General features: G+C 45.9%; 1 protein-coding gene across 1 annotated transcript in view; it reads right to left on the reverse strand.

Moving 5' to 3' along the window:
• Positions 1–14,131, reverse strand: part of LOC311139313 (serine/threonine-protein kinase ULK4-like) — a 138,217-nt gene that overhangs the window by 76,512 nt on the left and 47,574 nt on the right. Inside the window, exons 25-30 of the mRNA XM_084174192.1 lie at positions 9,476–9,532; positions 9,343–9,394; positions 9,128–9,222; positions 5,130–5,181; positions 3,078–3,264; positions 2,288–2,380 (exon numbers count right to left, since the gene is read on the reverse strand). Coding sequence (XP_084030318.1) covers positions 2,288–2,380; positions 3,078–3,264; positions 5,130–5,181; positions 9,128–9,222; positions 9,343–9,394; positions 9,476–9,532 — 536 coding nt within the window. The remainder of the gene's footprint in view (positions 1–2,287; positions 2,381–3,077; positions 3,265–5,129; positions 5,182–9,127; positions 9,223–9,342; positions 9,395–9,475; positions 9,533–14,131) is intronic.

Below are 14,131 nucleotides of genomic sequence, written 5' to 3' on the forward strand. Positions count from 1 at the left end.
ACACTTATTTCTGCTCACCATCTACTTTCCCCACTGATTGAGATGACTGAACGGAGGAGTGGGGAAACGGCCCTGGCAAGCCAAGGAAACGTGGTGTGAGCTGAATTCTAAATGAGCCATGCACTGTGAGTTGGTGCCCCGCAGGCAGGCAGCTACAGAGGGAGGACGGGGATCTACAGTGTGTTATTAAGTAAACAGTGCACAGTGTCGGGCCTGAGCTCCACGCTGCCCCCTACATGAGGCCAGAACTCTGGAACACCCCTCAACATGCTGATGCTGCAGAGAAGTCAGACATTTGAAACTATGTATTAGGCTACTAATAAATAATACAATTATTCACTTTTTGATTTAGTTTTGTCTGTAGTAATAACATCAATTCAAATCTAAATCAAATTGTATTTGTCACATGCGCCGAATACAACAGGTGTAGGCCTTACCGTGAAATGCTTACTTACAAGCCCTTAAACAACAATGCAGTTCAAGAAATAGAGTTAAGAAAATATTAAATAAATAAAATAACAAATAAAATAAATAGTAACACAATAAATGAATGATCTTATGTGTCTAAAGACAGCTTATGGTTTACAGCTACAAGGGAGAGAGGGAGAGAGGGAGGAAGAGAGAGAGAGAGAGAGAGCGAAAGAAACAGAGAGAGAGAGATGTTTACTGTTAATATTTATTGTTTATTTCACTTTTGTTTACTATCTACTTCACTTGCTTTGGCAATGTTAACATACGTTTCCCATGCCAATAAAGCCCTTAAATTGAAATTGAATTGAGAGCGAGGGAGAGAGAGAGAGAGAGATAATTCGAAAACAAACCCAATTTTGATAAACTCCCTTATCTACTGGGTGAAATACCACAGTGCGCCATCACTGCAGCAAGAGTTGTGACCTGTTGCCACAAGAAAAGGGCAACCAGTGAAGAACAAACACCATTGTAAATACAACCCATATTTATGTTTATTTATATTCCCATTTGTACTTTAACTATTTGCACATTGTTACAACACTGTATATATACATAATATGACATTTTAAATGTCTTTATTCTTTTGGAACTTCTGAGTGTAATGTTTACTGTTAATATTTATTGTTTATTTCACTTTTGTTTACTATCTACTTCACTTGCTTTGGCAATGTTAACATACGTTTCCCATGCCAATAAAGCCCTTAAATTGAATTGAATTGAAGAGAGAGAGAGAGCGAGAGACAGACAGAAAAGAGAGAGAGCGAGAGAGAGACACAGAGAGAGATAAAGCCCTTAAATTGAATTGAATTGAAATTGAGAGAGAGAGGGGGAGAGAGAGAGGGGGGGAGAGAGAGGGGGAGAGAAAGAGAGTGAGCAATGGACTTTTTAATTTGATAATTTCTTAAACCCCAGAGAAATCCTCGCAATTAACAGAGCTTGTCACTAAGCTTGTAATTTAATATTCAACACCAGAAAAAAACTGCAGGTGTTAATCAATATGCTGTGTTGTCTCTTCAGGTTGTGTTGTATACAACAGATGCCACTGAGACACCCATAGCAACCCCATCGCAACTCACCTCCATAAACTTTGGGTTGACAATAACAGATGTGGAACAAAGCAGCTTCTCAATCATTGAATCATTTTGACATTGTGTTGGTTAGTCTTTGTTTTTTATAATGATTACAATATGGTTAGAGTCTTTGGTTTTCATCAAGATTACATTGTGTTGGTTAGACTCTTCAGTTTTAATCAAGATGACATTGTGTTGGTTAGTCTTTGGTTTTCATCAAGATGACATTGTATTGGTTAGTCTTTGGTTTTCATCAAGATTACATTGTGTTGGTTAGAGTCTTTGGTTTTCATCAAGATGACATTGTGTTGGTTAGAGTCTTTGGTTTTCATCAAGATGACATTGTGTTGGTTAGAGTCTTAGTCTGTCTATCTGGAGATGGTTTATAACAGGGTTCCCCAACTGGCGGTGGTTTTATTTGGCACCTCAAATTTTCTGAGCACAAAAAATAAATAAAATAAATCCATGGTTGGACATAGAATACTGTAAAAACACCAGGAAATCAGATCCGAGTTGTTCACAAGTATACCCACACATAATAGAGAGACACGTGATCGTATTCAAATGTAAGCAAGGTTTGAAATTATTATGTTTTAGTCAAATATTATATATGTTTGGGCTTCTTAGGTCAATTTGCAGTCTACAAATTATTTGTAATTATGTTCCGGCCCCCCAACCATCCGCTGAAGAAAAAAAACGTCCCGCGGCTGAATCTAGTTGATGATCCCTGGGCTAGAAGGCTTTACCTGTTGACGGGGGTGCTGTGTTCTGTGAGGGCCACCAGCAGCTTGAGAGCGTAGACTGGAATTGGGTCTGGCTCCAACAGGAGAGATTCATACCTGTACAACACAGGAGAGACATCAGTCACACTTTATATGGATAGCTATTTGGATAGTCCCCTATGGAGGTTTAGGGTATAGTTAGTTCAACAGCTTGTTGATAGTTAGTAGAACATCTTTACAGCCATCTAGAAATCCTCTGCAGAGAACTGGCCAACACATATGGGGGCTGGCTTAAATATTGAATTCAATAAATCTAAATTACTAATGAAAAAACGTTTCAATACATCTAAAACGTTTATTTCTCCACTAAGGAATTGGCCAAATAAAGTTGCCAAAACAAGAAGGTTCACTACTTTGACTGCAGTCAACACGCCCAGGCCCAGATTAACAGTGGAGCTGGGCTGGCTATCAGTTTCTGTTCATTAATGAATCCATGTCATCAGACCTTTTAAATGAGCTAAAGCTGAGAAGTCTGAATAAGCAATTGAAGACAGGGAGGCGCAGAGGGAGAGGGGAGAGGAGAGCAAAGAGAGAGAGAGAGAGGGTAAAGGAGAGCAGAGAGAGAGAGAGAGAGAGGGTAAAGGAGAGCAGAGAGAGAGAGAGAGAGAGGGTAAAGGAGAGCAGAGAGAGAGAGAGCGGAGAGAGAGGGTAGGGGAGATAAGAGGGGGGAGGAGAGAGAGGGAAAATGTAGAGAAGAGCAGAGGGATAGAGAGAGGATAGAGAGAGAGAGAGATGCAGGAGAGAGCACACTCACTGTGGAAGAAGGGCTTCTGTAATGAGAGTCAGTAGTCTGCCAGTTGAAGAGTTGCACTCTCTCTCTCTCCTCCTCCCTCCCTCTCTCCTCTCCTCCTCCTTCCTCTCTCCCTCCTCCACAGCCTCTTGGCTCAGAAGCAGCAGTGTGATCTCTGACAGAACCCGCAAGCTGACGATACGCCACTCCACTACAACACAAAACAGAGCACAGAGATGAACATGTAACACACACACACACACAGCATTAGTGATCCATGGAGACCCTCTGCAGTGAGACAGCTGATAGTTGCCTTTTATACAAATCAAAACATTTGCTACAATACCAAGTACATCTAGTTGAGTTAAAGACATGGTTCCTTGTGTTAAACTTTAGACCAAGGGCCTCGCTGTGTGCCATGCTAGATATGGAACATTGCAGAATAGGCACATTGACAGAATGTCTATCTACAGTGCATTCGGAAAGTATTCAGACCCCTCCACATTTTGTTACGTTACAGCCTTATTCTAAAATGTATTTACAACAAAAATAATCTCATCAATCTACACATAATACCCCATAATGACAAAGTGAAAACAGGTTTTTAGAAATGTTTGATAATGTATAAAAAAATTAATAAAAAAAATACCTTATTTACATAAGTATTCAGACCCTTTGCTATGAGACTCAAAATTGAGCTCAGGTGCATCCTGTTTCCATTGATCATCCTTGAGATGTTTCTACAACTTGATTGGAGTCCACCTGTGGTAAATGAAATTGATTGGACATGATTTGGAAAGGCACACACCTGTCTATATAAGGTCTCACAGTTGACAGTGCATGTCAGAGCAAAAACCAAACCATGAGGTCAAAGGAATTGTCCGTATAGCTCCGAGACAGGATTGGGTCGAGGCATAGATCTGGGGAATGGTACCAAAAAATCTCTGCAGCATTGAAGGTCCCCAAGAACACAGCGGCCTCCATCATTCTTAAATGGAAGAAGTTTGGAACCACCAAGACTCTTCCTAGAGCTGGCCGCCCGGCCAAACTGAGCAATCGGGGGAGAAGGGCCTTGGTCAGGGAGGTGACCAAGAACCCAATAGTCACTCTGACAGAGCTCCAGAGTTCCTCTGTGGAGATGGGAGAACCTTCCAGAAGGACAACCATCTCTGCAGCACTCCACCAATCAGGCCAGACAGAAGCCACTCCTCAGTAAAAGGCACATGACAGCCCGCTTGGAGTTTGCCAAAAGGCACCTAAAGGACTCTCAGACCATGAGAAACAAGATTCTCTGGTCTGATGAAACCAAGATTGAACTCTTTGGCCTGAATGCCAAGCGTCACATCTGGAGGAAACCTGGCACCATCCCTACGGTGAAGCATGGTGGTGGCAGCATCATGCTGTGGGGATGTTTTTCAGCGGCAGGGACTGGGAGACTAGTCAGGATCGAGGGAAAGATGAACGGAGCAAAGTATAGAGAGTTCCTTGATGAAAACCTGCTCCAGAGCGCTCAGGACCTCAGACTGGGGCGAAGGTTCACCTTCCAACAGGACAACGACCCTAAGCACACATCCAAGACAACGCAGGAGAGGCTTCGGGACAAGTCTCTGAATGTCCTTGAGTGGCCCAGCCAGAGCCCGGACCTGAACCCGATCTAACAACTCTGGAGAGAAAATAGCTGTGCAGCGACGCTCCCCATCCAACCTGACAGAGCTTGAGAGGATCAGCAGAGAAGAATGGGAGAAACAGAAACTCCCCAAATACAAATGTGCCAAGCATACCAAAGAAGACTCAAGGCTGTAATCGCTGCCAAAGGTGCTTCAACAAAGTACTGAGTAAAGGGTTTGAATACTTATGTAAATGTGAAATTTCATTTATTTTATTTTAGGAAAAAAAGCCTGTTTTTGCTTTGTCATTATGGGTATTGTGTGTAGATTGATGAGAAAAAAACACAATTTAATTCATTTTAGAATAAGGCTGTAACGTAACAAAATGTGGAAAAAGTCAAGGGGTCTGAATACTTTCTGAATGCACTGTATGTCCTATGGAGATCACATGACCCAGCCGTTTCCTTACCGTTTTTACTGAAGGCAAGAGAAGTCAGTGGAGGAAGAATGCAATCAACAACCTTGAAGAGATAAAAACAACAACACATAAACAACAAATAAACAATAAATAAACATAAACAACAAATAAACAACACATAAACAACAAATAAACATTAAATAAAAAATAAACAACAAATAAACATTAAAAAAAAAAAAACATAAAATAAAATAAAAAAACATAAAATAAACAACACATAAACATAAAATAAACAAACTAAACAACAAATAAACATTTAAAAAAAATACACAAAATAAACAAATAAACATAAAACAAGACACTATTTACATTTGACTCCTATTATTAAATTGCCTACAAGTCATTTATTCATCACATGCAAATGTATAATCATGTCTTTTCTTTACAACATGTCGTCTATAAAAGCTAGGAGCAATGAAATCAAGCACTTGTGTGAGCACTCCCAATTTCTATGTAAATATGATGTTGCCCCTGTCCTCTGATCATATACACCATTAGAAGATAACACCTGATGTGAGCGCTTTTTATAATAACAATTGGATCCATCCCTATTATGATGAGGACTATTTCCATAGAAACAACAGTAAACGCTCTGTTCTGTTCTGTTCTAGTCTCAACCAGGACGTCATCTAAACGGGAGACATCATTAGAATATGAAGCCTGAGGTGGGTACAAAGGATGTACTGTGTCTCGATGGATGCGTCCCAAATGGCACCCTATTCCCTATTTAGTGCACTACCCTGGACCAGAGCCCTATGCGCCCTGGACAAAAGCAGTGCACTACTCTGTAAGGGGATTAGGGTGCCATTTGAGACGGATCCATTGAGCACCTTTGTTTTTTATTAGAATATATCCATCAAAAGAGACTGTTGTGCTTTGCGGAGCATTTTGTGTCGCTGTCGCCTATTTCCCATTATATTTAGTTGAGCACATATTCTCCCTCCATCATGCAAACTGCTTTTAATGTGTCTGTCTGACTCAGAAGAAGCATTTCTATAAAGCAACAGCCAGTCAAGAGTATAAATAGATAGAACTAAAAACAGATGACTAGATCTGATATTGCTGTGGTTCACCTCTGAGAGCTTGTTCCAACAAAAGGAAACAATCAAACTGTGTGTGTGTGTGTGTGTGTGTACTCATGCATGTGTTTGTGCTGCTCCCTTCTCAAAACTCCACCGCTGACAGACAACGCTCAGTGGTGTCTAATGACTAGTGTCAGACATGCAATTAAAGTGCCTTCTCATATTACTCAGTAGCTGTGCTTCTTCTTCTTCTCCTTCTTCTTCTCCTTCTTCTCAGAGGAGCTGTGCTTCTTCTTCTTCTTCTTCTTCTTCTTCTTCTTCTCAGAGGAGCTGTGCTTCTTCTTCTTCTCCTTCTTCTTCTTCTTCTTCTCAGAGGAGCTGTGCTTCTTCTTCTTCTCCTTCTTCTTCTTCTTCTTCTCAGAGGAGCTGTGCTTCTTCTTCTTCTTCTTCTTCTTCTTCTTCTTCTTCTTCTTCTTCTTCTTCTTCTTCTTCTTCTTCTTCTTCTTCTTCACAGGAACACAAGCCCCTTCAACTCATTACTTCCTGTGTGCGTCCCAAATGGCACCCTATTCCCTTTATAGTGTACTACTTTTGACCGTGGCCCATAGTATATAGAGAATAGCGCTCCATTTAGGACTCAGCCCGTGCCTGGCCCAGCTCCTTCCTGTAGGTCAATATTCATTACACAGCCTCCTCAGACCAGACCAAGGCCCAGCTGAGGCAGCACAACTGATAGTCTGATGGTCTGATGGTCTCACTCCAACACCATACATTATTACTCCAAGTCAACCCCAAATGCCAGGGCCCTGTGTTGGGAAGGAAGTACTGGGCTGGTAGACAATCCCTAACCTCTAGTCCTTAGCCCCTCCGCACTTATGAGTGGACATCTGAGTGGACCAGTGCCTATGGGTTAGGGGTCAAGGGTTGTTTCTGGACGGGGCCAGTGTTGCTGCAGGCTCCTTGCAGACCACAGGGCCAGACTCACAGTACAGTGATGGGGCGTCAATAGAGCCTAGAGGCATAGGGGCTAAAAGGCTAGGGGCTAGGGGGTTAGGGGCTAAGAGGTTAGGGACTAGGGGGTTAGGGACTAGGGGCTAAAAGGCTAGGGGCTAAGAGGTTAGGGGCTAGGGGGTTAGGGACTAGGGGGTTAGGGACTAGGGGCTAAAAGGCTAGGGGCTAGGGGGTTAGGGACTAGGGGGTTAGGGGATAGGGGCTAAAAGGCTAGGGGCTAGGGGGTTAGGGACTAGGGGGTTAGGGACTAGGGGCTAAAAGGCTAGGGGCTAGGGGGTTAGGGACTAGGGGCTAAAAGGCTAGGGGGTTAGGGACTAGGGGCTAAAAGGCTAGGGGGTTAGGGACTAGGGGCTAAAAGGCTAGGGACTAGGGGGCAGGGGGTTAGGGGATAGGGGCTAAAAGGCTAGGGGCTAGGGGGTTAGGGACTAGGGGGTTAGGGACTAGGGGCTAAAAGGCTAGGGGCTAGGGGCTAAAAGGCTAGGGGCTAGGGGGTTAGGGACTAGGGGGTTAGGGACTAGGGGGTTAGGGGATAGGGGCTAAAAGGCTAGGGGCTAGGGGGTTAGGGACTAGGGGGTTAGGGACTAGGGGGTTAGGGACTAGGGGGTTAGGGGCTAGGGGCTAAAAGGCTAGGGGCTAGGGGGTTAGGGGCTAGGGGCTAAAAGGCTAGGGGCTAGGGGGTTAGGGACTAGGGGCTAAAAGGCTAGGGGCTAGGGGGTTAGGGGTTAGGGACTAGGGGGTTAGGGGATAGGGGCTAAAAGGCTAGGGGCTAGGGGGTTAGGGACTAGGGGGTTAGGGACTAGGGGCTAAAAGGCTAGGGGCTAGGGGGTTAGGGACTAGGGGGTTAGGGGATAGGGGCTAAAAGGCTAGGGGCTAGGGGGTTAGGGACTAGGGGGTTAGGGACTAGGGGCTAAAAGGCTAGGGGCTAGGGGGTTAGGGACTAGGGGGTTAGGGGATAGGGGCTAAAAGGCTAGGGGCTAGGGGGTTAGGGACTAGGGGGTTAGGGACTAGGGGCTAAAAGGCTAGGGGCTAGGGGGTTAGGGACTAGGGGCTAAAAGGCTAGGGGCTAGGGGGTTAGGGACTAGGGGGTTAGGGACTAGGGGCTAAAAGGCTAGGGGCTAGGGACTAGGGGCTAAAAGGCTAGGGGCTAGGGGGTTAGGGACTAGGGGGTTAGGGACTAGGGGCTAAAAGGCTAGGGGCTAAGAGGTTAGGGACTAGGGGGTTAGGGACTAGGGGCTAAAAGGCTAGGGGCTAGGGGGTTAGGGACTAGGGGCTAAAAGGCTAGGGGGTTAGGGGCTAGGGGGTTAGGGACTAGGGGGTTAGGGACTAGGGGCTAAAAGGCTAGGGACTAGGGGGCTAGGGGCTAGGGGGTTAGGGGCTAGGGGGTTAGGGACTAGGGGGTTAGGGACTAGGGGCTAAAAGGCTAGGGGCTAGGGGGTTAGGGACTAGGGGGTTAGGGGATAGGGGCTAAAAGGCTAGGGGCTAGGGGGTTAGGGACTAGGGGGTTAGGGACTAGGGGCTAAAAGGCTAGGGGCTAGGGGGTTAGGGGCTAGGGGGTTAGGGACTAGGGGGTTAGGGACTAGGGGCTAAAAGGCTAGGGGCTAGGGGGTTAGGGACTAGGGGGTTAGGGGATAGGGGCTAAAAGGCTAGGGGCTAGGGGGTTAGGGACTAGGGGGTTAGGGACTAGGGGCTAAAAGGCTAGGGGCTAGGGGGTTAGGGGCTAGGGGGTTAGGGACTAGGGGGTTAGGGACTAGGGGCTATAAGGCTAGGGGCTAGGGGGTTAGGGACTAGGGGGTTAGGGGATAGGGGCTAAAAGGCTAGGGGCTAGGGGGTTAGGGACTAGGGGGTTAGGGACTAGGGGCTAAAAGGCTAGGGGCTAGGGGGTTAGGGGCTAGGGGGTTAGGGACTAGGGGGTTAGGGACTAGGGGCTAGAGGGTTAGGGGCTAGGACCCTACTCACAGTACAGTGATGGGGCGTCAGCAGGGCTGGGTGCTGGGAGATGGCCTCCACAGCTGACAGAGTGTTCCTGATCAGCTCCTCTGAACCTGCTTGTCCTGGGAATCAAACAGCACAAGGTTACACCTACAGTATGGACTCTATGGGCCAGTTGTTCAGATGCAGATTAAGCCTACAGTACTAAAAAACAGTGATAAAGCAAGCTGATATTCACTCACCTATTGCACTGCCCAAACTGGTCTCACTGGCATCAATAGATGTTATGTGATTCTGGAAGACACAACATCAGGAATGAGGGGTGCAGAAGGCCACGGGACTATACCACTATACACCACTGTCTCAATGACTTACCAGCAGTGCTCCAAATTTGAAGAGAAACTCCTCAGTCACTACCTGTGGCCTGAATATCTACAAAACAGAGCGAGAGAGCGAGAGAGCGAAAGAGAGAGAGAGAGAGAGAGAGAGAGAGAGAGAGAGAGAGAGAGAGAGAGAGAGAGAGAGAGAGAGAGATATTACACTCTGACCTTAGCCAACCTGTCCTCCTCTCTAACTCTTAATTCCTTGCCAACCTTCTCTGCTCCTGTAAGCAGAGGCTTCGTAAAGCCCCACTGAGATGTCAGCCCACAGTAGAGCATCGTTTTCCCTTTCTCACCAGGTCCAGCGGTGGAAACACACACACACGACACACAGGCAAGAGAGTCCATCCACTAAAACAACATTAATGTACTGTGCTCCATCAAGTCTATTCCCCACCTACCTACCCCCTCCCCCCACACACGCATCTTGAAAGGACTGCTCCATTCACTGATTGATTAAGAGCTCCAGGGCAGACGTGGCCTGTAGTAAAGTGATAGACACATTGATGTAAACTAGAGCATCAGTCCAGGCTCACATCAGAGCCCCAGCTACAGTTAGCTTTAATATCATCATGTCATTACCCACGCATGGCAAGGACCACCGCTATTAGGGACAGCCATCTGTCACAACACAGCTAAATAACACAGTAATCCCATTTAACAGACTATTAAATGCGTTACCTTATAAAATGAGGTAATGGCAGTGGGGGATCTATCAGAGTGACAAGTTATTACTTTTTCAAATGAGATGGCTCAACCACTGTGGTGATGCTGTCTAGTCTCCATGAAGAATGGCAGGGGAAATGGAAGTGCTATATTTAATCAGTGCATGGTTTCATCGACCAGGCTGCTTGTTGACAAGCATCTCTCTCGCTAGGATTTAGTCATATTAATAATCTCTGCATAATTGAGACTGTCACCACAAAATCCAATTTCCCCACCATTTATTTTGGCAACTGGCAATAATCTAACTGTGAGGCAGAGTGGGATGAAAATAACAACCTTTCATGCAATTTTCAAGACGTTTAATATGACAACTCTGGGTATATTATGTATTTGTAATTATGGTTTTGGAAAAGAGGATTCAAAGTTTAGCCTAAATGTAAACTTAAATAGTGCATCAGCTATGACTTTGATATCTAAATCTGTTTTGCCACAGTGACATAGCAAACACACTTTGACATCAGATATACAGTGGGGTGTGAATATTTCAACTTCTCCTTGTTAACCTGGTACTTTTATTTGACACCCTCTCAGTGTTGGCCAGTCTACAGTTATCCAAGTGAACCATAACCATATTGGGTAAACAACCACATTAGTTTTACCACTCCTAAGAGCTCAGATACTGTATGTCAGCATAAGACGAAGCAACCTCAATTACGTATCAAGGTTATTAACACTCACTGCACACAGTACTTGACGCGTGTGTGGGCGTGTGTGTTACTGTTCGACTGCAGCATTCTAATACAATTAGTTGTGGCAGTGCTCAGATGAGCCGTGGTCTCTGGCACTGTTCTCTGCTCTATTCTGCCTCTGATAAAGCTGATTAAGATCTATGTTGGTTTAGATGAGGAGAGAGAGACTCACAGCTCGTAAAGCTAACCCCCTGATTCATTGGCTCTAGGTGGTAGGAGTGGACACACATTTCTGAAACCCTTCTGCTAAGTTATCAATAAGCATCAGTTGAAGCCTCTAGGCAGTGTGCTGTATGTTTTACGATGGAGAGATGCTATAAGACTCCTATAATATGTTCAAACAGCCAATTGGGAGTTATTCCAATAGTGTCAGAGATCCAGACCAATCCTGACCCATTAGCTTGTGAATCAATTATAACTGACTGAGGTCCCATCTTATTAAACAAGTAATCTCATTTTGCAATCACGCACATGCACGCACATACACACACTGTACACTTGATCTGCATGCACATACGCACGCACGCTCACACACACAAACAGTATGGCTGGGCGATATGTGCAAAATATCATATCACGGTCATTTTAAAAAATTGGATGGAAAGACGGTATTTTATGTTTTCTTGAATAATAAAATAAAAGTTCTCATTTGCTTTATTTTAATATTTTAGTCATTTAGCAGACGCTCTTATCCAGAGCGACTTACAGTTAGTGCATGTATCTTAAGATAGCTAGGTGGGACAACCACATATCACAGGCATAGAAAGTACATTTTTCCATAGCCTGAAGGTAGAGCGGGGCAGTTCCTCTTGCTGTTCCGTAGGTAACCACCATGGTCTTGTAGTGGAAGAGAGCTTCAACTGGAAGCCAGTGGAGTGTGCGGAGGAGCGGGGTGACATGAGAGAACTTGGGAAGGTTGAAAACCAGGCGGGCTGCAGCGTTCTGGATAAGTTGCAGGGGTTTGATGGCACAAGCGGGGAGCCCAGCTAACAGCGAGTTGCAGTAGTAAAGACGGAAGAGGACAAGTGCCTGGATTAGGACCTGCGCTGCTTCTTGTGTGAGGTAGGGTCTTACTCTACAGGTGGTGTAGAGCATGAACCTGCAGGAGCAAGTCACTGCTTTGATGTTTGCAGAGAATGACAGGGTGTTGTCCAGGGTCACGCCAAGATTATTTGCACTCTGGAAGGGCGACACTGTGGAGTTGTCAACCGTAATGGAGAGGATTTTGAGCGGGCAGGCCTTCCCCGGGAGAAAAAGCAGCTCCGTCTTGTCGAGGTTGAGCTTGAGGTGGTGGGCCGACATCCAAGCTGAGATGTCTGCCAGGCAAGCAGAGATGCGTGTCGCTACCTGGGTGTCAGAAGGGGGAAGCAGAAAAGTAGTTGAGTGTCATCCGCATAGCAATGATAGGAGAGACCATGTGAGGATATGACGGAGCAGAGTGACTTGGTGTATAGAAGAGGAGAGGGCCTAGAACCGAACCCTGGGGGACACCAGAACTGAGAGTACGTGGTGCAGACACAGATCCTCTCCACGTCACCTGGCAGGAGCGGCCTGCCAGGTAGGATGCAATCCAAGAGTGTGCAGAGCCTGAGACGCCTAGCCCTGAGAGGGTGGAGAGGAGGATCTGATGGTTCACGGTGATCTAGGAGGAGGAGAACAAAGGAAAGAGAGTCAGCTTTGGCAGAGAGGAGAGCCTCAGTGACACAGAGGAGAGCAGTCTCGGTTGAGTGACCCGTCTTGAAGCCTGACTGGTTAGGGTCAAGAAGATTGTTCTGAGAGGGATAACGAGAGAGTTGGTCAGAGACGGCACGCTCAAGTGTTTTGGAAAGAAAAGAAAGAAGGGATACAGGACTATAGTTTTTGACGTCAGATGAGTCAAGTGTTGATTTCTTGAGGAGGGGAGCAACTTGGGCCATTTGGAAGTCAGAGGGGATGCAGCCAGTGGTCAGGGATGAGTTGATGAGGGAAGTGAGGAATGGGAGAAGGTCTCCAGAGATTGTCTGGAGAAAGGAGGAGGAGATGGGGTCAAGCGGGCAGGTTGTTAGGCAACCAGACCTCACTAGTCGCAGGATGTCATCTGGAGAGAGAGGGGAGAAAGAGGTCACGGCGTAGGGTAGTTCTGTGTGAGTGAGACCAGTGGACTCAATAGGCTGAGTGAATGAGTAGCGGATGTCGTCAACCTTCTTTTCAAAGTGGTTGACAAAGTCGTCCGCAGAGAGGGAGGAGGGAGTGGGAAGGGGTGGAGGATTAAGGAGGGAGGAGAAGGTGGAAAATAGTTCCTAGGGTTAGAGGCAGAAGCTTGACATTTAGAGTGGTAGAAAGTGGCTTTAGCAGCGGATACAGAGGAAGAGAAGGTAGAGAGCAGGCAGTGAAAGAATGATAGGTCCTCTGGAAGTTTAGTTTTCCTCAATTTTTGATCAGCTGCCCGCATTCCTGTTCTGTAAGCTCGCAATGAGTCACTCAGCCATGCAGCAGGAGGGGAGGGCTGAGCCGCCCGGGAGGAAAGGGGACAGTGCGAGTCATAGGATGCGGAAAGGGAGGAGAGTAGGGTCGAAGAGGCAGAATCAGGAGACAGGAGGGAGAAGGATTTAGCAGTAGGGAGAGATGATAGGATAGAAGAGGAGAGAGTAGTGGGAGATAGAGAGAGTGAAGATTGCGACAGCGTATGACCATCTGGGTAGGGGCTGAGTGGTTAGGTTTGGAGGAAAGGGAGACAGAAAAGGAAACAAAGTAGTGATCAGAGACCTGGAGGGGGGGTTTCAGTGAGATTAGTAGGCGAGCAGCCTCTAGTAAAGATGAGGTAAGGCGTATTGCCTGCCTTGTGAGTTGGAAGGGATTGGGAAAATGTGATGTCAAAAGAGGCAAGGAAGGGAAAGAGAGAGTTGGAAAGAAATGAATCGAAGGCAGATGTTGGGAGGTTGAAGTCGCCAAGTACGAAGAGCGGTGAGTAGTGCGTGACCCTAGGGTTGCAACACATACATTCTAAGTGATTTCAAATGGGTCTTTCTCCATTCTGATTGTTTTATACTGTTCAATTCAACCAAAAATAATTTTCAGCATGTTCATCCATTTCTGCATTTCCTGCACTCCTTTGAGATCATTTCCACACGTAGGGCTGCACGATATGGACAAACAATCTACGCCTTATTTTTAACCAAATTTGCGATTTGGCTTGCAATTTAGAGCAAAACCCTTCGGTGAACTTTTGGAATCATGGAAATAGAATGATTATTCTA

Source organism: Coregonus lavaretus (assembly GCF_964263955.1).
Source record: "Coregonus lavaretus genome assembly, chromosome: 13".
In the NCBI taxonomy this organism is placed as follows: Eukaryota; Metazoa; Chordata; class Actinopteri; order Salmoniformes; family Salmonidae; genus Coregonus; species Coregonus lavaretus.